This window comes from Oncorhynchus tshawytscha, linkage group LG15, assembly GCF_018296145.1.
Source record: "Oncorhynchus tshawytscha isolate Ot180627B linkage group LG15, Otsh_v2.0, whole genome shotgun sequence".
Taxonomy (NCBI): domain Eukaryota; kingdom Metazoa; phylum Chordata; class Actinopteri; order Salmoniformes; family Salmonidae; genus Oncorhynchus; species Oncorhynchus tshawytscha.
The window spans coordinates 35095279-35120228 of record NC_056443.1 but is presented as its reverse complement, the minus strand read 5'-3'; the positions used below and the strand labels follow the sequence as shown (position 1 = coordinate 35120228).

The 24950-nt window shown below is 44.6% G+C and overlaps 1 protein-coding gene across 2 annotated transcripts in view; it reads left to right on the top strand.

Annotated features, from left to right (window-relative positions):
• Nucleotides 1–4946, top strand: part of LOC112214854 (glucosidase 2 subunit beta) — a 278290-nt gene extending 273344 nt beyond the window's left edge. For both annotated transcript variants that reach the window (XM_042298486.1, XM_042298485.1), the window contains one exon: nucleotides 4297–4946. In XM_042298486.1, the coding sequence (XP_042154420.1) occupies nucleotides 4297–4434 (138 nt within the window). In that variant the 3' untranslated portion in view covers nucleotides 4435–4946. The remainder of the gene's footprint in view (nucleotides 1–4296) is intronic.
• Nucleotides 4947–24950: the final 20004 nt, after the last annotated feature.

Here is a 24950-nt window from a genome sequence, read left to right as displayed (position 1 = left end):
AATCATCTCATTTTTTACAGCGTCCCCCAACCCCTTCTCCCCCAACCCCTTCTTCCCCCAACCCCTTCAACAGTTTAAATGGTTTCCAATCATCTGTAAATATATGTTCCTACCATCCAGAGGCCCTTTGAAAAGCCTCAATTGAATTCCTTTGATAACACTCCCTTTTCCAAAACGTGTGCATACGGCATAAATGAAGTCTCCGGGAGAAGAAGAAGTCTTCCCTCATTATATTTGAAATGCTGAAGCCGGCTTTGCTCTTTTACCTCGGTGAAAAGAGGCTTCTCTACCCCTTTAGCGGGAGAATGGTAATGCGGGCAGAGTGGACGGCATTGTTTCAATGCCGGGTATGAAACTAATTCAAAGCCAAAGGGACCCGTGCGGTGTGCCTGTTAAAAGACTGGAAGGGTCGGACTTAGTGTTTATTAATTAGATTCAAAAGGCTCGGGCTAATGTGTGTGTTATGGACCGTGGATTTGGTCTCTAACTGGAATATATTGTAGATATACCATGTATAAAAATATATATATATATATACATACACTGCTCAAAAAAATAAAGGGAACACTAAAATAACACATCCTAGATCTGAATGAATGAAATATTCTTATTAAATACTTTTTTCTTTACAAAGTTGAATGTGCTGACAACAAAATCACACAAAAATGATCAATGGAAATCAAATTTATCAACCCATGGAGGTCTGGATTTGGAGTCACACTCAAAATTAAAGTGGAAAACCACACTACAGGCTGATCCAACTTTGATGTAATGTCCTTAAAACAAGTCAAAATGAGGCTCAGTAGTGTGTGTGGCCTCCACGTGCCTGTATGACCTCCCTACAATGCCTGGGTATGCTCCTGATGAGGTGGCGGATGGTCTCCTGAGGGATCTTCTCCCAGACCTGGACTAAAGCATCCGCCAAGTCCTGGACAGTCTGTGGTGCAACGTGGCGTTCCGTATAAATGCACCTGCACTGTGATAGTCTCAGAGGTCCGTTAAAAGCGCAGAGAGCATCATGAAGAACAAGGAACACACCAGGCAGGTCCGAGATACTGTTGTGAAGAAGTTTAAAGCCGGATTTGGATACAAAAAGATTTCCCAAGCTTTAAACATCCCAAGGAGCACTGTGCAAGCGATAATATTGAAATGGAAGGAGTATCAGACCACTGCAAATCTACCAAGACCTGGCAGTCCCTCTAAACTTTCAGCTCATACAAGGAGAAGACTGATCAGAGATGCAGCCAAGAGGCCCATGATCACTCTGGATGAACTGCAGAGATCTACAGCTGAGGTGGGAGACTCTGTCCATAGGACAACAATCAGTCATATATTGCAGAAATCTGGCCTTTATGGAAGAGTGGCAAGAAGAAAGACATTTCTTAAAGATATCCATAAAAAGTGTCGTTTAAAGTTTGCCACAAGCCACCTGGGAGACACACCAAACATGTGGAAGAAGGTGCTCTGGTCAGATGAAACCAAAATTGAACTTTTTGGCAACAATGCAAAACGTTATGTTTGGCGTAAAAGCAACACAGCTCATCACCCTGAACACACCATCCCCACTGTCAAACATGGTGGTGGCAGCATCATGGTTTGGGCCTGCTTTTCTTCAGCAGGGACAGTGAAGTTGGTTAAAATTGATGGGAAGATGGATGGAGCCAAATACAGGACCATTCTGGAAGAAAACCTGATGGAGTCTGCAAAAGACCTGAGACTGGGACGGAGATTTGTCTTCCAACAAGACAATGATCCAAAACATAAAGCAAAATCTACAATGGAATGGTTTAAAAATAAACATATCCAGATGTTAGAATGGCCAAGTCAAAGTCCAGACCTGAATCCAATCGAGAATCTGTGGAAAGAACTGAAAACTGCTGTTCACAAATGCTCTCCATCCAACCTCACTGAGCTCGAGCTGTTTTGCAAGGAGGAATGGGAAAAAATTTCAGTCTCTCGATGTGCAAAACTGATAGAGACATACCCCAAGCGACTTACAGCTGTAATCGCAGCAAAAGGTGTCGCTACAAAGTATTAACTTAAGGGGGCTGAATAATTTTGCACGCCCAATTTTTCAGTTTTTGATTTGTTAAAAAAGTTAGAAATATCCAATAAATGTTGTTCCACTTCATGATTGTGTCCCACTTGTTGTTGATTCTTCACAAAAAAATACAGTTTTATATCTTTATGTTTGAAGCCTGAAATGTGGCAAAAGGTCGCAAAGTTCAAGGGGGCCGAATACTTTCGCAAGGCACTGTATAAATATATATAAATAGCCCCAATTCTGAACATTTGTGAAATTGGATGTGTGAAAAGGTATCTGGAAGCACTGAGCTAATTAGTACACCCCCTAGACAACACTCAGATACATGGTTCCCCTGCTCCTTTTTACTTCTCTGACAATGGCAGTATACTACAGATGAAGCTCAATATCCTTTCCCCACATCTGAGCCGAGCCGGGCTACACTGGCCTGGTCACACATCCACCGGAGTTGTTGGAACCGTGTGAGAAAGGACAACGTTAAACCCCATCAGTCCCCGGGACTCTGCTTTTCACTTCTCCGACTTTAATTGATCTGCATGTCCAGCCCTTTACATTTAGCCTCACAGTGATGTGTTTGACCATGTTCTTTTCAGGATAACCTGGGCTACAAGTATGAAAAACTATTTCATGTAAACAGCTGGAGGTTTATTGACACGTCAATAGAAAAACAAGGTCTGCCAAAGCATAAACCGGATTTAAAAAATGAATGTATATGAATATATATATATATATATATATATATATATATATATATATACACACATATGTATATGAATTCTGTATGTACAGAAATGGTTTGATTACTGGGAAACTAATATCCAACTAGTCAGTGACAGAAACTATGTGAGCTTATTCTAGTATTATAGACACTATGACCTGGGATTTCCTATGATCTACGTAGAAGAACCCCTTACAGTATTATAGACACTATGACCTGGGATGTCCTATGATCTATGTAGAAGAACCCCTTACAGTATTATAGACACTATGTTCTGGGATTTCCTATGATCTACGTAGAAGAACCCCTTACAGTATTATAGACACTATGACCTGGGATGTCCTATGATCTATGTAGAAGAACCCCTTACAGTATTATAGACACTATGTTCTGGGATTTCCTATGATCTATGTAGAAGAATCCCTTACAGTATTATAGACACTATGACCTGGGATTTACTATGGCCTACTATGTAGAAGAACCCCTTACAGTTTTATAGACACTATGTTCTGGGATTTCCTATAGTCTATGTAGAAGAACCCCTTACAGTATTATAGACACTATGACCTGGGATTTCCTATAGTCTATGTAGAAGAACCTCTTATGTTAATAACTCTTCTGTAGCTTGTGAGGTCATAGAGCAAAACGTGCTCGTGAGAGTCTCTGCTTTTCTTAGATGGTTTTAATTAGTGTGTGGCTGAAACCATTCAGACTCTACGGGTGTTTTCGTTAACATTCCCAGGATCCTCCTTTGTCTCACCAACACCACTCTAGCGCAGCCCCCCGTTACTCAGACTAATGCGGAGGAAAATAGACGAATCCAAAGGTACGACTCGGGAAGTCTGTAGCTCAAACACACAATGTATAAAAGAGGTTATAGATGTCCTAAATCACTGTGTCGTGACGGTGGGTCAATGATGAAATCTATCGCAACCAAAACATTAGTGCTGTCACTTCCTGTGGTCCCATTTCAGAAAATACAACATGAACACACTGTTGACACCTAGCCTATGGTGTAATGGAAGGTTCTGGAAGGTTCTGCCTCGTGTGGTCGGTTTTGTGGGTTTTGACACTCTTATGTAGGTGTCATAACCAGCCGTAAAATAACACAATTTATGGGTCATGACAGCTGTTATAACAGCCGTTATGACATATCATGGCATGGTTATGACGCTGGGTGTCGAGTAAAGTGGTAGCGTAATTTGTGTGTGTCTGAATGTGTTGTCGAAAAAAAGAATTCTGAACGAACTACAATTTAAGTGTTGGGCCTAATTTGATCATTAGTTCCTCTTATTCTACCACGGTTTCACAACAGTAATTCTAAATCAACAACAACATTCATACAACGAATGTGTAGAGACACAAATGTAAAGCTTCTTAAAATACACAACAGTTATGCCACATATCTGGTGCTTCTCCACACAGTCCTTTTACGAGAGGCAAACGACAAGCCTCTTGACTTAACAATGTCTCTCTCTTCTATTCACTTCTTCTCCGTGACTATCTCCCTCCATTGCCTCGTTTGTTTTTCTAGGTCATGTTGATATGTGGGACAGAGACAGCCTTGAGATCGGTAAAGGAGCCCAGCAAATGCCAGTACGTCATGGAGCTTCAGACTCCCGTGTCCTGTCAGCCGGCGCTGAGGCAGCGGGGCATACACAGTGAACTTTGACCCCCAGGGACCAAGGGAGGGAGCCATGCAGCCCCCATGCCACTGGTGACAGACTTTGTTTCGGGGCCACTCGGGCCCCAGTGTCCTCTGCCTTTGTGTCAGAACACATATCGCAATAATTGCTGTAGCTTTATAATATGTTTTTGTCTTCCGTTGTCTTGTTACCATGGTGTTTTTGTTCCTCCTGACTGTCACGCTGTTAATTTCCATTGTGTTTCGTTGAGCTTTGTGGAATTGAAGGAGTCTTTTCATGTAAAATATTGTTCTAGAAATGTAGACATTTTAATTACACTTGCTGTGTGTGTTAGGTTTTACGCTTTGCAGTACAGCTTCTCTGTCATTCCTGTTAAAAACAATTATAATCACAGTAGTTTCCAAACACTGTCTAATGACAGCATTAAGTCAATCTATGATCTTTGTAACAAAGAAATGACTCTGATTTGAATGAAAATAAAAGGGACTATTTTGGATAGCAGCAATGCCTTTTCAAATAGTATCATCGGTTACCAACACTATTTTTGCAGGAGTATTTGCACAAAAACAACACAACATACTGTATAACAAAATATACAGTACCAGTCAAATGTTTGGACACACCTCCTCATCAGACATTAAAACTACGAAATAACACATGTAGTAACCAAAAAATTGTTAAACAAATCGACATATATTTTAGCTTCTTCAAAGTTGCCACCCTTTGCCTTGATGACATCTTGGCATTCTCTCAACCAGTTACATGAGGTAGTCACCTGGATTGGATTTCAATTAACAGGTGTGCCTTGTTAAAAGTTCATTTGTGGAATTTCTTTCCTTGTTAATGCGTTTGAGCCAATCAGTTGTGTTGTGACAAGGTAGGGGTGGTATACAGAAGATAGCCCTATTTGGTAAAAGACTAAGTCCATATTATGGCAAGATCAGCTCAAATAAGCAAAGAGAAACGACAGTCCATCATTACTTTAAGACATGAAGGTCAGTCAATATGGAATATTTCAATACATTTCTTCAAGTGTAGTCGCAAAAACAGTCAAGCACTATGATGGAACTGGCTCTCATGAGGACCGCCACAGGAAAGGAAGACTCAGAGTTACCTCTGCTGCAGAGGATACGTTCATTAGAGTTAACTGCACCTCAGATTGCAGCCCAATTAAATGCTTCACAGAGTTCAAGTAACAGACACATCTGAACTGTTCAGAGGAGACTGCATGAATAAGGCCTTCATGGTTGAATTGCTGCAAAGAAACCACTACTAAAGGACAGCAATAAGAACAAGAGACTTGCTTGGGCCAAGAAACACGAGCAATGGACATTAGACCAGTGGAAATCTTTTTATTTTATTTCACCTTTAGGCTAGTTGAGAACAAGTTCTCATTTACAACTGCGACCTGTCCAAGATAAAGCAAAGCAGTGCGACACAACAACACAGAGTTACACATGGAATAAACAAGCATATACAGAGAGTTTTGGTTCTAAACGCTGTGTCTTTGTGAGACTCAGACCAGGTGAACGGATGATCACCGCATGTGTGGTTCCTATCATGAAGCATGGAGGAGGAGGTGTAATGGTGTGGGGGTGCTTTGCTGGTGACACTGTCTGATTTATTTAGAATTCTAGGCACAATTAACAAGCATGGCTACCACAGCATTCTGCAGCGATACGCCATCCTATCTGGTTTGCGCTTAGTGGGACTATCATTTGTTTTTCAATAGGACAATGATCCAAAACACACACCCAGGCTCTGTAAGGGTTGTTTTTTTTTGGGGGGGGCTTGCTACATGATTCCATATGTGTTATTTCATAGTTTTGATGTATTCACTATTATTCTACAATGTAGAAAACAGTCAAAATAAAGAAAAACCCTGGAATGAGTAGGTGTGTCCAAACTTTGACTGGTACTGTATAACACCACAACAAATCAAATTGTATTGGTCACATACAGATAGTTAGCAATGTTATTGTGAGTGTAGCAAAATGCTTGTGCTTCTAGCTCTGAAAGTGCAGTAATATCTAACAAGTAATCTAACAATTCCACAACAACTACCTAATACATACAGATCTAGTATGACTGAATTAAGACTATGGCTGAGCCATGTCAGACGGAACGAACTAAGATACTGTAGAATAGTATAGAAAACAGTATATACATATGAGATGAGTAATGGCAGATATTTAAACATTATTAAGTGACTAAGATACCGTAGAATAGTATAGAATACAGTATATACGTATGTACAGTATATAAATATGAGATGAGTAATGGCAGATATTTAAACATTATTAAGTGACTAAGATACCGTAGAATAGTATAGAATACAGTATATACGTATGTACAGTATATAAATATGAGATGAGTAATGGCAGATATGTAAACATTAAGTGACTAGTGTTCCATTCCTTAAAGTGGTCAGGGAGTCCTAGTCTATGCCTATAGGCAGCAGCCTCTAATGTGCTAGTGATGGCTGTTTAACAGTCTGATGGCCTTGAAATAGAAGCTGTTGTTCAGTCTCTTGCTCCTGGCTTTGATGCACCTCTACTGACCTCGCCTTCTGAATGACTGCGGGGTGAACAGGCAGTGGCTCGGGTGGTTGATGTCCTTGATGATCTTTTTGGCCTTCCTGTGACATCGGGTGCTGCAGGTGTCCTGGAGGGCGGGTAGTTTGCCCCCAGTAATGTGTTGGGCAGACCGTACCGCCCTTTAGAGAGCCTTGCGGTTGCGGGCGGTGCACTATCAGGCGGTGATACAGCCCAACAGGATGCTCTCAATTGTGCATGTGTAAAGGTTTATGAGAGTATTAGGTGACAAGCCACATTTCTATAGCCTCCTGAGGTTGTTGAGGCTCCATTGCGCAGTCTTCACCACCCAGTCTGTGTGGGAGGTCCATTTCAGATTGGCAGTGATGTGTACGCCAAGGAACTTGAAGCTTTTCACCTTCTCCACTGCGGTCCCGTCGATGTGGATGGGGGGGTGCACCCTCTGCTGTTTCCTGAAGTCCACGATCATCTCCTTTTTTTTGTTGACGTTGAGTGAGAGGTTGTTTTCCAGGCACCGCACTCCCAGAGCCCTCCCCTCCTCTCTGTAGGCTGTTTCGGCATCGTTGGTAATCAAGCCTACTGCTGTTGTGTCATCTGCAAACTTGATGATTGAGTTGGAGGCATGCTTGGCCACGCAGTCATGGGTGAACAGAGAGTACAGGAGGGGGCTGAGCATACACCCTTGTGGGGCCCCAGTGTTGAGGATCGGCGGAGTGGAGGTGATGTTTCCTACCTTCACCACCTCGGGGCGGCCCGTCAGGAAGTCCAGGACCCAGTTGCACAGGGCGGGGTTCAGACCCAGGACCCAAGCTTGATGATGAGCTTGGAGGGTACTATGGTGTTGAACGCAAAGCTATAGTCAAAGAACAGCATTCTTACATAGGTATTCCTCTTGTCCAGATGGGATAGGGCAGTATGCAGAGTGATGGCGATTGCATCGTCTGTGGACCTGTTGGGGCGGTATGCAAATTGAAGTGGCTAGGGTGGCAGGTAAGGTGGAGGTGATATGATCCTTGACTAGTCTTTCAAAGCACTTCATTATGACAGAGGTGAGTGCTATGGGGCGATAGTCATTTAGTTCAGTTACCTTTGCCTTCTTGGGTACAGAAACAATGGTGGCCATCTTGAAGCATGTGGGCACAGCAGACTGGGATAGGGAGAGATTGAATATGCCCGTAAACACACCAGCCAGCTGGTCTGCACATGCTCTGAGGACGCGGCTAAGGATGCCATATAGGCCATAAGTTTTGCGAGGGTTAACACATTTAAATGTTTTACTCACGTCGGCCACGGAGGAGAGCCCACAGTCCTTGGTAGCGGGCTGCGTTGGTGGCACTGTGGTCCCTGATTGTCTGTGGTCCCTGATTGTCTGTGGTCCCTGATTGTCTGTGGTCCCTGGGACGGCAGGTAGCCTAGTGGTTAGAGTGTTGGACTAGTAACAAAAAGGTTGCAACATTGAATCCCTGAGCTGACAAAGTAAAAAATCTGTCGTTTTGCACCTGAACAGGCAGTTAACCCACTGTTCCTAGGCCGTCATTGAAAATAAGAATTTGTTATTAACAGACTTGCCTAGTTGATTTTTTTTTAAACATACGTCTGAGCCATTGAATTGCGACTCCACTTTATCTCTATATTGACGTTTTATCTTGTTTGATTGCCTTGCAGAATGAATAACTACACTGTTTATATTCTGCCACATTAATACCACAACATATAACTACTCCAGTAGTACATACAGTAGTAGGCCCTGCTGGAGGCCTCTTCTCCCTATTAAGGCCCTGCTGGAGGCCTCTTCTCCCTATTAAGGCCCTGCTGGAGGCCTCTTTTCCCTATTAAAGCCCTGCTGGAGGCCTCTTCTCCCTATTAAGGCCCTGCTGGAGGCCTCTTCTCCCTATTAAGGCCCTGCTGGAAGCCTCTTTTCTCCTTATTAAGGCCCTGCCGGAGGCCCCTTCTCCCTATTAAGGCCCTGCTGGAGGCCTCTTCTCCCTATTAAGGCCCTGCTGGAGGCCTCTTCTCCCTATTAAGGCCCTGCTGGAGGCCTCTTCACCCTATTAAGGCCCTGCTGGAGGCCTCTTCTCCCTATTAAAGCCCTGCTGGAGGCCTCTTCTCCCTATTAAGGCCCTGCTGGAGGCCTCTTCTCCCTATTAAGGCCCTGCTGGAGGCCTCTTTTCTCCTTATTAAGGCCCTGCCGGAGGCCCCTTCTCCCTATTAAGGCCCTGCTGGAGGCCTCTTCTCCCTATTAAGGCCCTGCTGGAGGCCTCTTCTCCCTATTAAGGCCCTGCTGGAGACCTCTTCTCCCTATTAAGGCCCTGCTGGAGGCCTCTTCTCCCTATTAAGGCCTCTTTTCTCCTTATTAAGGCCCTGCCGGAGGCCCTTCTCCCTATTAAGGCCCTGCTGGAGGCCTCTTCTCCCTATTAAAGCCCTGCTGGAGGCCTCTTCTCCCTATTAAGGCCCTGCTGGAGGCCTCTTCTCCCTATTAAGGCCCTGCTGGAGGCCTCTTTTCCCTATTAAAGCCCTGCTGGAGGCCTCTTCTCCCTATTAAGGCCCTGCTGGAGGCCTCTTCTCCCTATTAAGGCCCTGCTGGAAGCCTCTTTTCTCCTTATTAAGGCCCTGCCGGAGGCCCCTTCTCCCTATTAAGGCCCTGCTGGAGGCCTCTTCTCCCTATTAAGGCCCTGCTGGAGGCCTCTTCTCCCTATTAAGGCCCTGCTGGAGGCCTCTTCTCCCTATTAAGGCCCTGCTGGAGGCCTCTTCTCCCTATTAAAGCCCTGCTGGAGGCCTCTTCTCCCTATTAAGGCCCTGCTGGAGGCCTCTTCTCCCTATTAAGGCCCTGCTGGAGGCCTCTTTTCTCCTTATTAAGGCCCTGCCGGAGGCCCCTTCTCCCTATTAAGGCCCTGCTGGAGGCCTCTTCTCCCTATTAAGGCCCTGCTGGAGGCCTCTTCTCCCTATTAAGGCCCTGCTGGAGGCCTCTTCTCCCTATTAAGGCCCTGCTGGAGACCTCTTCTCCCTATTAAGGCCCTGCTGGAGGCCTCTTCTCCCTATTAAGGCCTCTTTTCTCCTTATTAAGGCCCTGCCGGAGGCCCCTTCTCCCTATTAAGGCCCTGCTGGAAGCCTCTTCTCCCTATTAAGGCCCTGCTGGAGGCCTCTTCTCCCTATTAAGGCCCTGCTGGAGGCCTCTTCTCCCTATTAAGGCCCTGCTGGAGGCCTCTTTTCTCCTTATTAAGGCCCTGCCGGAGGCCCCTTCTCCCTATTAAGGCCCTGCTGGAGGCCTCTTCTCCCTATTAAGGTCCTGCTGGAGACCTCTTCTCCCTATTAAGGCCCTGCTGGAGACCTCTTCTCCCTATTAAGGCCCTGCTGGAGGCCTCTTCTCCCTATTAAGGCCCTGCTGGAGGCCTCTTCTCCCTATTAAGGTCCTGCTGGAGACCTCTTCTCCCTATTAAGGCCCTGCTGGAGACCTCTTCTCCCTATTAAGGCCCTGCTGGAGGCCTCTTCTCCCTATTAAGGCCCTGATGGAGACCTCTTCTCCCTATTAAGTGTTGGATTAGTCAACTGTCAGGTTGTCCAGCATCAATGTCCTGGTGGGACTTTTGCCTGGTAGCAAGGCAATGGCCCTAGGCCCTGTATCCATAGAGACTGCTACTCTTATTTATCTAGATTCAGCTCCCATGCAGGCCTCTGGTTTGATGGGAAATCCCTGTCTCGCATTTCGCCTCCGGTTTGCAGGATAATTGTCAGTTTTGTGCTTAGGGATAGAGTGAGTGGGAGGAAGGTGTTTGCGCTCGAACGGAAAACTCTGACATTTAGAAGCGAGGATCAGGGGAACTGCCATGATCTGAGAGGTGTTGTGGTTCACTGTCACGGTCATTTGTGTACTAGACTTAATTTATCAAATCTATTGCCAAATTGGAAGCTACTATTCTGCAGGTGGCAGAAAATATGGTGGTGTCCCTGAAGGACACGTCAAGGTACCATAGCACTGACCAAGCTTTAATAAACAACGTGAGGTAGGTAACACAACACTGACCAAGCTTGAATAAACAATGCATGTTTTAGGCCTCCATTTAATCCGTATTGTCCAAGTTCAGCGCTATAACGCGCTTGAAATGTAAAAGTAATTTTCTGATTGAGCCGACATATGCATAGTTTACCATGAATGCAGTCTCTGCGAACACAGGAAAATTGCCAGTAAATGTTATCGCGCTACAGCGCTTAAACTTTGGCGATATCGACCCCTTATCATTTGGATTCTTGATCCACCGACAAATCCTGCTCAACCTAATCCATCCATTGAATTGACATGAAAACAAAACTTGAGTTTGTCCCCATGTCAACAATGGAATCTATTTTAACGAACCAGAAGGAACGTCAATGTTTGACATGCCTACCTCTTGGGAGGGAGACGTTATCATTGTACATACATATACATTTCTCGTGTACAACTGGGGATACAAATTGTGCAACAGATGCCCAATTTAATGTCAGCATAAAACTTGACACAGGCAACTGCCAATCACATAGAAAATGTCAAGAGCAACACTACTTCGGATATTGCAGATGCCACTAATACATTGGCAGCTGGGGAAAAGTTTATAGCACAGCATTTCCATACAAAAGCTTTTGGAAGGTTCTCTAGAAGCAACGAGGATAAATGCCACACTAGAAAAGGTACGGAGAGAGAACCTACTGCATAGTGACAATTCATCTCAACAGGTAATTATCATTAAGGTCCAAATGACAGGCTTCATTTACTCATACATACAATGGGTGTGTCAGTACCATCCATTTAATTCCCAGTTTTTCAATTTCCAGAAAGGAGCTGCGCTGGGCAAAACGTGGAGGGTTTAGTGGGACCAAGCCGTGGAGGGTTCAGTGTAGAGGGTTCAGTGGGACCAAGCCGTGGAGGGTTCAGTGGGACCAAGCCGTGGAGGGTTCAGTGTAGAGGGTTCAGTGGGACCAAGCCGTGGAGGGTTCAGTGTAGAGGGTTCAGTGGGACCAAGCCGTGGAGGGTTCAGTGGGACCAAGCCGTGGAGGGTTCAGTGGGACCAAGCCGTGGTGGGTTTAGTGGGACCAAGCCGTGGAGGGTTTAGTGGGACCAAGCCGTGGAGGGTTCAGTGGAAACAAGCCGTAGAGGGTTTAGTGGGACCAAGCCGTGGAGGGTTCAGTGGGACCAAGCCGTGGAGGGTTCAGTGGGACCAAGCCGTGGAGGGTTCAGTGGGACCAAGCCGTGGAGGGTTTAGTGGGACCACGCCGTAGAGGGTTCAGTGGGACCAAGCCGTAGAGGGTTTAGTGGGACCACGCCGTAGAGGGTTCAGTGGGACCAAGCCGTGGAGGGTTCAGTGTAGAGGGTTCAGTGGGACCAAGCTGTAGAGGGTTTAGTGGGACCACGCCGTAGAGGGTTCAGTGTAGAGGGTTCAGTGGGACCAAGCCGTAGAGGGTTTAGTGGGACCACGCCGTAGAGGGTTCAGTGTAGAGGGTTCAGTGGGACCAAGCCGTAGAGGGTTTAGTGGGACCACGCCGTAGAGGGTTCAGTGTAGAGGGTTCAGTGGGACCAAGCCGTAGAGGGTTTAGTGGGACCACGCCGTAGAGGGTTCAGTGTAGAGGGTTCAGTGGGACCAAGCCGTAGAGGGTTTAGTGGGACCAAGCCGTGGAGGGTTCAGTGTAGAGGGTTCAGTGGGACCAAGCTGTAGAGGCTTTAGTGGGACCAAGCCGTGGAGGGTTCAGTGGCACCAAGCCGTAGAGGGTTCAGTGTAGAGGGTTCAGTGGGACCAAGCCATAGAGGGTTCAGTGGGACCAAGCCGTAGAGGGTTCAGTGGGACCAAGCCGTAGAGGGTTCAGTGGGACTGAAGCACACCTCCAGTCAGCACATGAAGGGGAAGGATAGGAAGTCTTTCCACAGTCAAAGCATGGGCATGTTTGTGTGTTGACTGGGAAAGTCAGTTAATAACAAATTCTTATTTACAATGACGGCCTAGGAACAGTGGGTTAACTGCCTTGTTCAGCGGGCAGAAGGACAGATTTTTACCTTGTCAGCTCGATTCGATCTAGCAACCGTTCGGTTACTGGCCCAACGCTCTAACCACTAAGCTACCTGCACAAAGACTTCACCATTGCAATAAAAGCCCTACTCCTCAGCTCTGTTGAAACTAGTTCCAACAGTACCTGTTCTGGCTAAGGAGAAACAGCAGGAACTGAACTCCCACTGCAATAGGCAACACACTCCTCTTTGGAGTTTGTTTGTTGTTAAAGGCCAGTTCCGCCCCCGGGGTGTGAGGGGAAGAAAGGCTTGTTTGAGTCGGCGTGCGACAGTGACATCCATCTCCCCATGCGTCTTCCAGTGCCACTGGATGTAGTCACGATACTCTCACAGAATGTTGAAAAGTCAACTCCGGGCGATCCACAACACTTCCATAATACATCGGTCTATTTAAAGTTCCAGTGGAAACACGCAAAGATCATCTTTTCTCGACTAAGAATGAAACGTGGGTTTTTGGGATAGAATCGTACAATTCATGTCTGACCATTGACAACTGCTACAGCAGTCTATTTTGTAGTTCCAGTAGAAAGCATTATCGCCTAATGCTCAGCTCATCTTCACTTAACTAAAATGACGTGAACAGGATAGTATACAGTAACAAGTGAACAGGATAATATACAGTAACACGTGAACAGGATAATATACAGTAACACGTGAACAGGGTAATATACAGTAACACGTGAACAGGATAATATACAGTAACACGTGAACAGGATAGCATTACAGTAACACGGGAACAGGATAGCATTACAGTAACACGGGAACAGGGTTATACAGTAACACGGGAACAGGATAGCATTACAGTAACACGGGAACAGGATAGTATACAGTAACACATGAACAGGGTTATACAGTAACACGGGAACAGGATAATATACAGTAACACGTGAACAGGGTTATACAGTAACACGTGAATATACAGTAACACGGGAACAGGATAATATACAGTAACACGGGAACAGGATAATATACAGTAACACGTGAACAGGATAATATACAGTAACACGTGAACAGGATAATATACAGTAACACGTGAACAGGATAATATACAGTAACACGTGAACAGGGTTATACAGTAACATGTGAATATACAGTAACACGTGAACAGGGTAATATACAGTAACACGGGAACAGGATAGCATTACAGTAACACGGGAACAGGATAGTATACAGTAACACGTGAACAGGATAATATACAGTAACACGTGAACAGGATAATATACAGTAACACGTGAACAGGATAATATACAGTAACACGTGAACAGGGTTATACAGTAACACGTGAATATACAGTAACACGTGAACAGGGTAATATACAGTAACACGGGAACAGGATAGCATTACAGTAACACGGGAACAGGATAATATACAGTAACACGTGAACAGGATAATATACAGTAACACGTGAACAGGGTTATACAGTAACACGTGAACAGGATAATATACAGTAACACGTGAACAGGATAATATACAGTAACACGTGAACAGGGTTATACAGTAACACGTGAATATACAGTAACACGTGAACAGGGTAATATACAGTAACACGTGAACAGGATAATATACAGTAACAGGACAAATGATGTTGGATCATTACTGTTATATAAATATTAGAAATTGTATTTGTTTACAGTCTGATGGCCCATGCACTGTATTAAGCAATTGACTCCATATTTTTAGGAATGATCTGAGGAGAACTCCGGCGGGTTGACTGGCTGCCTGAGCTCCTGATTTTTTATTGGTTTATGGTTTAAGGTAACGTACAGCGGAGCACAGAGACAGCAGGTTAATACAGCAACAGCAGGTTAATACAGCATGTTAATACAGCACGTTAAAACAGCATGTTAATACAGTGACAGCAGGTTAATACAGCATGTTAATACAGTAGGTTAATACAGTGACAGCAGGTTAATACAGTAGGTTAATACAGCAACAGCAGGTTAATACAGTAGGTTAATACAGCAGGTTAATACAGCAACAGCAGGTTAATACGGCAGGTTAATACAGTGACAGCATGTTAATACAGTAGGTTAATACAGCAACAGTAGGTTAATACAGCAACAGCAGGTTAATATAGTAGGTTAATACAGTGACAGCAGGTTAATACAGCAGGTTAATACAGCAACAGCAGGTTAATACAGCAGGTTAATACAGTGACAGCATGTTAATACAGTAGGTTAATACAGCAGGTTAATACAGTGACAGCATGTTAATACAGCATGTTAATACAGCAGGTTATTACAGCAACAGCAGGTTAATACAGCAGGTTAATACAGTGACAGCAGGTTAATACAGCATGTTAATGCAGTAGGTTAATACAGCAACAGCAGGTTAATACAGTAGGTTAATACAGTGACAGCAGGTTAATACAGTAGGTTAATACAGTGACAGCAGGTTAATACAGTAGGTTAATACAGCAACAGCAGGTTAATACAGCAGGTTAATACAGTGACAACATGTTAATACAGTAGGTTAATACAGTGACAGCAGGTTAATACAGCATGTTAATACAGTAGGTTAATACAGTGACAGCAGGTTAATACAGTAGGTTAATACAGCAGGTTAATACAGTAGGTTAATACAGTGACAGCAGGTTAATACAGCAGGTTAATACAGCAGGTTAATACAGTGACAGCAGGTTAATACAGTAGGTTAATACAGTGACAGCAGGTTAATACAGCATGTTAATACAGCAACAGCAGGTTAATACAGCAGGTTAATACAGTGACAGCATGTTAATACAGCATGTTAATGCAGTAGGTTAATACAGCAACAGCAGGTTAATACAGTAGGTTAATACAGTGACAGCAGGTTAATACAGTAGGTTAATACAGCAACAGCAGGTTTATACAGCAGGTTAATACAGTGACAGCATGTTAATACAGTAGGTTAATACAGTGACAGCAGGTTAATACAGCATGTTAATACAGTAGGTTAATACAGTGACAGCAGGTTAATACAGCATGTTAATACAGTAGGTTAATACAGCAGGTTAATACAGTGACAGCAGGTTAATACAGCATGTTAATACAGTAGGTTAATACAGCAGGTTAATACAGTGACAGCATGTTAATACAGTAGGTTAATACAGTGACAGCATGTTAATACAGCAGGTTAATACAGCAACAGCAGGTTAATACAGCAGGTTAATACAGCTGGTTAATACAGTGACAGCATGTTAAAACAGTAGGTTAATACAGCAGGTTAATACAGTGACAGCAGGTTAATACAGCATGCTAATGCAGTAGGTTAATACAGCAACAGCAGGTTAATACAGCAGGTTAATACAGTGACAGCAGGTTAATACAGCAGGTTAATACAGCAGGTTAATACAGCATGTTAATACAGTGACAGCAGGTTAATACAGCATGCTAATACAGTAGGTTAATACAATGACAGCAGGTTAATACAGTAGGTTAATACAGCAGGTTAATAAAGTGACAGCAGGTTAATACAGCAGGTTAATACAGTGACAGCAGGTTAATACAGCAGGTTAATACAGCATGTTAATACAGTAGGTTAATACAGCAGGTTAATACAGTAGGTTAATACAGCATGTTAATACAGTGACAGCAGGTTAATACAGCAGGCTAATACAGTAGGTTAATACAGTGACAGCAGGTTAATACAGCAGGTTAATACAGCAACAGCAGGTTAATACAGTAGGTTAATACAGTGACAGCAGGTTAATACAGTAGGTTAATACAGCAACAGCAGGTTAATACAGCAGGTTAATACAGTGACAGCAGGTTAATACAGCAGGTTAATACAGCAACAGTAGGTTAATACAGCAGGTTAATACAGTGGCAGCAGGTTAATACAGCAGGTTAATACAGCAGGTTAATACAGTGACAGCAGGTTAATACAGCAGGTTAATACAGCAGGTTAATACAGTGACAGCAGGTTAATACAGCAGGTTAATACAGTGACAGCAGGTTAATACAGCATGTTAATACAGTAGGTTAATACAGCATGTTAATACAGTGACAGCAGGTTAATACAGTAGGTTAATACAGCAGGTTAATACAGCAACAGCAGGTTAATACAGCAGGTTAATACAGCAACAGTAGGTTAATACAGCAACAGCAGGTTAATACAGTGACAGCAGGTTAATACAGTAGGTTAATACAGTAGGTTAATACAGCAGGTTAATACAGTGATAGCAGGTTAATACAGTGACAGCAGGTTAATACAGTAGGTTAATACAGCAGGTTAATACAGTGACAGCAGGTTAATACAGTAGGTTAATACAGTAGGTTAATACAGCAGGTTAATACAGCATGTTAATACAGTGACAGCAGGTTAATACAGCAGGTTAATACAGTAGGTTAATACAGCAGGTTAATACAGCAACAGCAGGTTAATACAGCGACAGCAGGTTAATACAGCAGGTTAATACAGTGACAGCAGGTTAGTATAGCAGGTTAATACAGTGACAGCAGGTTAATACAGTAGGTTAATACAGCAGGTTAATGCAGTGACAGCAGGTTAATACAGTGACAGCAGGTTAATACAGCAGGTTAATACAGCGACAGCATGTTAATACAGCAGGCTAATACAGCAGGTTAATACAGCGACATCAGGTTAATACAGTAGGTTAATACAGCGACAGCAGGTTAATACAATAGGTTAATACAGCGACAGCAGGTTAATACAACAGGTTAATACAGCGACAGCAGGTTAATACAACAGGTGAATACAACAGGTTAATACAGCGACATCAGGTTAATACAGCAGGTTAATACAGCAGGTTAATACAGCAACAGCAGGGCTGCTTCCACAGCGTAGTGCCTCTGCACAGAAACAGACACAGAGAGAAAGAAATAGAAAGAGAGAGCAGGAGAAAGAGAGAGAGATAGGTAACACAGACAGAATGACATGGGAGAGGAGAGGTAACACAGTCAGAATGACATGGGTGAGGAGAGGTAACACAGTCAGAATGACATGGGGGAGGAGAGGTAATACAGTCAGAATGACATGGGGGAGGAGAGGTAATACAGACAGAATGACATGGGGGAGGAGAGGTAATACAGACAGAATGACATGGGGAGGAGAGGTAATACAGTCAGAATGACATGGGGAGGAGAGGTAATACAGACAGAATGACATGGGGGAGGAGAGGTAATACAGTCAGAATGACATGGGGAGGAGAGGTAATACAGTCAGAATGACATGGGGGAGGAGAGGTAATACAGTCAGAATGACATGGGGAGGAGAGGTAATACAGTCAGAATGACATGGGGGAGGAGAGGTAATACAGTCAGAATGACATGGGGAGGAGAGGTAATACAGACAGAATGACATGGGGGAGGAGAGGTAATACAGACAGAATGACATGGGGAGGACAGGTAATACAGTCAGAATGACATGGAGGAGGAGAGGTAATACAGACAGAATGACATGGGGAGGACAGGTAATACGGTCAGAATGACATGGGGGAGGAGAGGTAATACGGTCAGAATGACATGGGGGAGGAGAGGTAATACAGACAGAATGACATGGGGAGGAGAGGTAATACAGACAGAATGACATGGGGGAGGAGAGGTAATACAGACAGAATGACATGGGGGAGGAGAGGTAATACAGACAGAATGACATGGGGGAGGAGAGGTAATACAGTCAGAATGACATGGGGGAGGAGAGGTAATACAGACAGAATGACATGGGGGAGGAGAGGTAATACAGTCAGAATGACATGGGGGAGGAGAGGTAATACAGACAGAATGACATGGGGGAGGAGAGGTAATACAGACAGAATGACATGGGGGAGGAGAGGTAATACAGACAGAATGACATGGGGGAGGAGAGGTAATACAGACAGAATGACATGGGGGAGGAGAGGTAATACAGACAGAATGACATGGGGGAGGAGAGGTAATACAGACAGAATGACATGGGGAGGAGAGGTAACAGACAGAATGACATGGGGGAGGAGAGGTAATACAGACAGAATGACATGGGGGAGAGGTAATACAGACAGAATGACATGGGGGAGAGAGAAAGAAGGTAAGTTTAAGGAAGAAGAGAGTGTAATAATGTTGTATATTATACAATAGGGCTGTTTGTCACGTCAGGGGGGAATGAGGTCCAACACTTCCCCTGCTGGGTGGAAGAGTGTGTGAGGTGAGTGCGAGGGCCTTGCTGTGATAGGTCGGAGGGACTTGCTGTGATAGGTCGGAGGGCCTAGCTGTGATAGGTCGGAGGGCCTAGCTGTGATAGCATACGGGCCCCAGGGTGGCAGGGACTCCCATAGATGACACATCCTGCCTGGGAGAGCTCTCTGCTCCAGACTGGGGCCAGCAGGCCTTTCTCTTGGATAACACTCTCAACTAGAGGGACTTCCTTGACCTAGATCTATAGTCTAGTACTAATATTATCGTCTGTACATCTGCCCATCCATCCATGAGGCTGTCTGCCCCTCCAAATCTATATGCTTACAATCCTCCACATAACTATCTGTTTTTGCACAATCTAAAGGTACAGTTTATCCACAGTTATGTGTAACTTTGTCCATGTGATGGTTGCATCTTACTAATAACCACAGCACCTGGACGACAGAGTTCACAACACCAGGCCGCTGTGCTCGTGGACCAAACAGATTCAAATTCTGACTGGAACACAGCAATTCCAGCTTGTCCTTCCCTGGCTGAGGAGGGGAGGCTAGCCTTGCAGATGACAACTTCAGCCCTGGGGGGATCTCAGTGGCTCAATGTAAATAATGCTCGGGACACTGGCTAGAGCTCCGGGACAACTCAGTTGAAGCCCTTCCCTCATCACTTCTCAGGCTGTCTCACCTGGTATAAATACATTAAGATGATAGATGAGAGGATGGTTCATCTTTCAGATAGATTAAAGAGATGAGGAGAGAGTGGAGGGAGGAGAGGAAGCATGAGAAGCACAGGAATACATAGTGGAGATGAAGCGAGAGAAAGGGAGGAGTGGAGAGAGAATAGGCATTAGGGCACTGATATGAAAAGAGAGAGACAGAGACAGCAGTAGAATCCCAGGGAGAGAGAGAGAGAGAGAGCAGTAGAATCCCATGGAGAGAGAGCAGCAGAATTCCAGGGAGAGAGAGAGAGCAGCAGAATCCCAGGGAGAGCGAGAGAGCAGCAGAATCCCATGGAGAGAGAGCAGCGGAATCCCAGGGAGAGAGAGAGAGAGAGCAGCGGAATCCCAGGGAGAGAGAGAGAGACAGCAGCAGAATCCCAGGGAGAGAGAGAGCAGTAGAATCCCAGGGAGAGAGAGAGCAGTAGAATCCCAGGGAGTGAGAGAGAGCAGCAGAATCCCAGGGATAGCGAGAGAGCAGCAGAATCCCAGGGAGAGCGAGAGAGCAGCAGAATCCCATGGAGAGAGAGCAGCGGAATCCCAGGAGAGAGAGAGAGAGAGCAGCGGAATCCCAGGGAGAGAGAGAGAGACAGCAGCAGAATCCCAGGGAGAGAGAGAGCAGTAGAATCCCAGGGAGAGAGAGCAGTAGAATCCCAGGGAGTGAGAGAGAGCAGTAGAATCCCAGGGAGAGAGAGAGAGCAGTAGAATCCCAGGGAGAGAGAGAGCAGTAGAATCCCAGGGAGTGAGAGAGAGAGCAGTAGAATCCCAGGGAGTGAGAGAGAGAGCAGTAGAATCCCAGGGAGAGAGAGAGAGAGCAGTAGAATCCCAGGGAGAGAGAGGGAGCAGTAGAATCCCAGGGAGAGAGAGGGAGCAGTAGAATCCCAGGGAGAGAGGGGAGCAGTAGAATCCCAGGGAGAGAGAGGGAGCAGTAGAATCCCAGGGAGAGAGAGGGAGCAGTAGAATCCCAGGGAGAGAGAGGGAGCAGTAGAATCCCAGGGAGAGAGAGGGAGCAGTAGAATCCCAGGGGAGAGAGGGGGCAGTAGAATCCCAGGGAGAGAGAGGGGGCAGTAGAATCCCAGGGAGAGAGAGGGGGCAGTAGAATCCCAGGGAGAGAGGGAGCAGTAGAATCCCAGGGAGAGAGAGGGAGCAGTAGAATCCCAGGGAGAGAGAGGGAGCAGTAGAATCCCAGGGAGAGAGAGGGAGCAGTAGAATCCCAGGGAGAGAGAGGGAGCAGTAGAATCCCAGGGAGAGAGAGGGAGCAGTAGAATCCCAGGGAGAGAGGGTGAGCAGTAGAATCCCAGGGAGAGAGGGTGAGCAGTAGAATCCCAGGGAGAGAGGGTGAGCAGTAGAATCCCAGGGAGAGAGGGTGAGCAGTAGAATCCCAGGGAGAGAGGGGTGAGCAGTAGAATCCCAGGGAGAGAGGGTGAGCAGTAGAATCCCAGGGAGAGAGAGAGAGCAGTAGAATCCCAGGGAGAGAGGGTGAGCAGTAGAATCCCAGGGAGAGAGGGTGAGCAGTAGAATCCCAGGGAGAGAGGGTGAGCAGTAGAATCCCAGGGAGAGAGGGTGAGCAGTAGAATCCCAGGGAGAGAGGGTGAGCAGTAGAATCCCAGGGAGAAAGGGTGAGCAGTAGAATCCCAGGGAGAGAGGGTGAGCAGTAGAATCCCAGGGAGAGAGGGTGAGCAGTAGAATCCCAGGGAGAGAGAGAGAGCAGTAGAATCCCAGGGGAGAGAGAGAGAGCAGTAGAATCCCAGGGAGAGAGAGAGCAGTATAATCCCAGGGAGAGAGAGAGCAGTAGAATCCCAGGGAGAGAGAGAGCAGTAGAATCCCAGGGAGAGAGAGAGAGCAGTAGAATCCCAGGGAGAGAGAGCAGTAGAATCCCAGGGAGAGTGAAGTAGAATCCCAGGGAGAGATGGCTACTGTATATTCAGCTTGGTCTCTGTCTCTCCACAGGAGCCTGTTTAATGACCGACGAGTTTGGAAATAATTATTGGTTATCAACCTGATAATAGTCATTGCTCCATTTTACATCGCAGTTTCCACATACTTATACAATTATGGCAAATTATTACCGGAGCAGTAGTTTGGGGCTCTCAATTGCACACTTTAAATTTCAAATGTGCCATACAACTGTGGCTGTCATTATTAGAATATTATATAATGTATCATATTTAAGGGGAAATACAAAAATATTGGTATGCAGAAATATCAAAACCTCACGCAACTAAAAAATACCATCATAGCTTCAGAGATATTTGTATCGCTTAGAATCCTGAAAATTTCCTGATATGTAACGAACAAAACACCAACTGGGATTCAATCAGAGACACATTGTGAACAAGACTGACATCCTTTATTATAGTTTATAAGCAGGTGATGGGGACTACAACCTTGGTTGAATGTTTACTCTGGTCTGGCACGACTATTATCTCTAACAAATAAAGGACAAATAAACAAAGTGCTTCCTGCAGAGCTAACGTGTATCCTAAATGTGTGTTTGTATGCTGGAGAGCGAGAGAGGAGATGGGGATAGCAAGAGAGAAACAGAGAGTGTGTGTGTGTGTGTGTGTGTGTGTGTGTGTGTGTGTGTGAGAACCACCCTCGGGCATGTGTGTTAGCTCCCTCTGAGGAGGCAAGTCATCCATTTTACAGGACTGGGCTGTGCAGAGGACTTCTTGGGCCTTCATTAGCAGGTGAGACTGTCCCAAAAGACCACCTATTCCCTGTAGTTCACTAATAAATAGAGAATATGATACCATTTGGTCTTTATCTGAGGAGACAGCCAGCCGGCCAGACTACAGCAGTCTGATAGAATACCAATTGATAATGCCACAGTGGGAAAGCCTATCATTCAGCTTGATTGATAAACACCAACGCATAAGCACATCTATACAGAACGTACCGTATACACATACACACAGGTAACCCCACATTCACAACTGCAAATAACTAACCATCTCAAAAGCCTTGTACTATCCAGGACATCAAGGGCCTACCCGTATGAACCCACTTCAGCTATCTCTACCCAGTGTGTTTAGATATGGTATCAAAAAGTCCTTGCAAAACATGGATGTTGCCCTTCGAATGAACAAAGATTCATCCCTGTGAATAGCCGGTGCTTTTCTCTTTTTTGAGGCCATACGGAGTCTTCAGAAAGACCCCTGGACTTTTCCCCACATTTTGTTGTGTTACAGCCTGAATTTGAATTTGAATTCAATTAACATGTTTGATGCCTACACACAAACACAATACCCCATAATGTCAAAGTGGAATTATGTTTTTTTTGTAACATTTTATAAATGAATTCAAAATGAAAATCTGAAATGTCTTGAATCATTTAATGTTCATCCCCTTTGTTATGTCAAGCCTAAGTATGTTCAGAAGGAAAAATGTGTTTAACAAGTCATATAGTAAGTTGCATGGACTCCCTCTGTGTTTAACATGATTTTTTGAATGACTACCTCATCTCTGTAACCCACACATACAGATAATTGTATGGTTCCTCCGTCGAGCAGTGAATTTCAACCACCGATTCAACCACAAAGACCAGGGAGGTTTTCCAATGCCTCGCAAAGAAGGGCACCTATTGGTAGATGGTTAAAAAAAGAGCAGACACTGAATATCCCTTTGAGCATGGTGAAGTTATTAATTAATTAATTACATTTTGGATGGTGTATCAAGACACCGACACTACAAAGATACAGGAGTCTTTCCTAACTCAGTTGCCGGAGAGGAAGGAAACCATTTAGGGATTTCACCATGAAGCCAATGGTGTCTTTAAAACAGCTGCAGAGTTTAATTGCTGTGATAGGAGAAAAGTGAGGATGGATCAACAACATTGTATTTACTCCACAATACTAACCTAAATGACAGAGGGAAAAGAAGGAAGCCTGTACAGAATACAAATATTCCGAAACATGCATCCTGTTTGCAATGAGGCACTAAAGTAAAACTGCAAACATTTTGAAAATGAAATTAACTTTATGTCCTGAATACAAAGTATTACGTTTTGGGGCCAATCCAACACATCACTGAGTACCACTCTTCATATTGTCAAGCAAGGTGGTGGCTGCATCATGTTATGGGTATGCTTGTCATCGGCAAGGACTAAGGAGTTTTTTTAGGATAAAAGGAAACAGAATAGAGTTAAGCACAAGCAAAATCATAGAGGATTTTGTCTGCTTTCCAACAGACAGACAGACATTGGGAGACAAATTCACATTTCAGCAGGACAATAAACCTAAAACACAAGGCCAAGTAAACATTGTAGTTGCTTACCAACATGACATTGAATGTTCCTGAGTGGCCTAGTTACAGTTTTGACTTAAATTGGCTTGGAAATCTATGGCAGGCAAGAATTGAAAAGGGCTGTCTAGCGATGTTCAACAACCAACTTGACAGATCTTGAAGAATAATGTGGAACTATTGTATAATCTATGTGTGCAATGCTCTTAGAGACATTGCACTAAAGTAATACTGCAAAAAATGTGGCAAAGCAATTCACTTTTTGTCCTGAATACAAGGTTTGGGTCAAATCCAACACATTACTGAGTACCACTCTCCATATTTTCAAGCATAGTGGTGGCTGCATCATGTTATGGGTATGCTTGTAATCGTTAAGAAATTGGGGTTTTTCAGGATAAAAAAGAAACATAATAGAGCTAAGCACAGGCAAAATCCTAGAGGAAAACTTGTTTCAGTCTGCTATCCACCAGACACTGGGAGATGAATTCACCTTGCAGCAGGACAATAACCTAAAACATAAGGCCAAATCTATACTAGAGTTGCTTACCAAGAAGACAGTGGAATGTTCCTGAGTGGCCGAGTTAACAGTTTTTACTTAAATCAGCTTGAAACCACCAACCTCATCTGTCCATAGAACATTCTTCCAAGATTCTTGATGATAATTTTTGGCAAACTTGAGTCAACCTTTTGGATTAGATGGGTCCCATTATGTCTGGAGAAAACACAACACTGCATTCCACAGTAAGAACCTGGTGGTGGTACAGTAGCATGGTGGTGGTAGTGTGATGGTTTGGGGATGCTTTGCTGCCTCAGGACCTGGACGACTTGCCTTAATAGAAGGAACCATGAATTCTGCTCTGTATCAGTGAATTCTACAGGAGAATGTCAG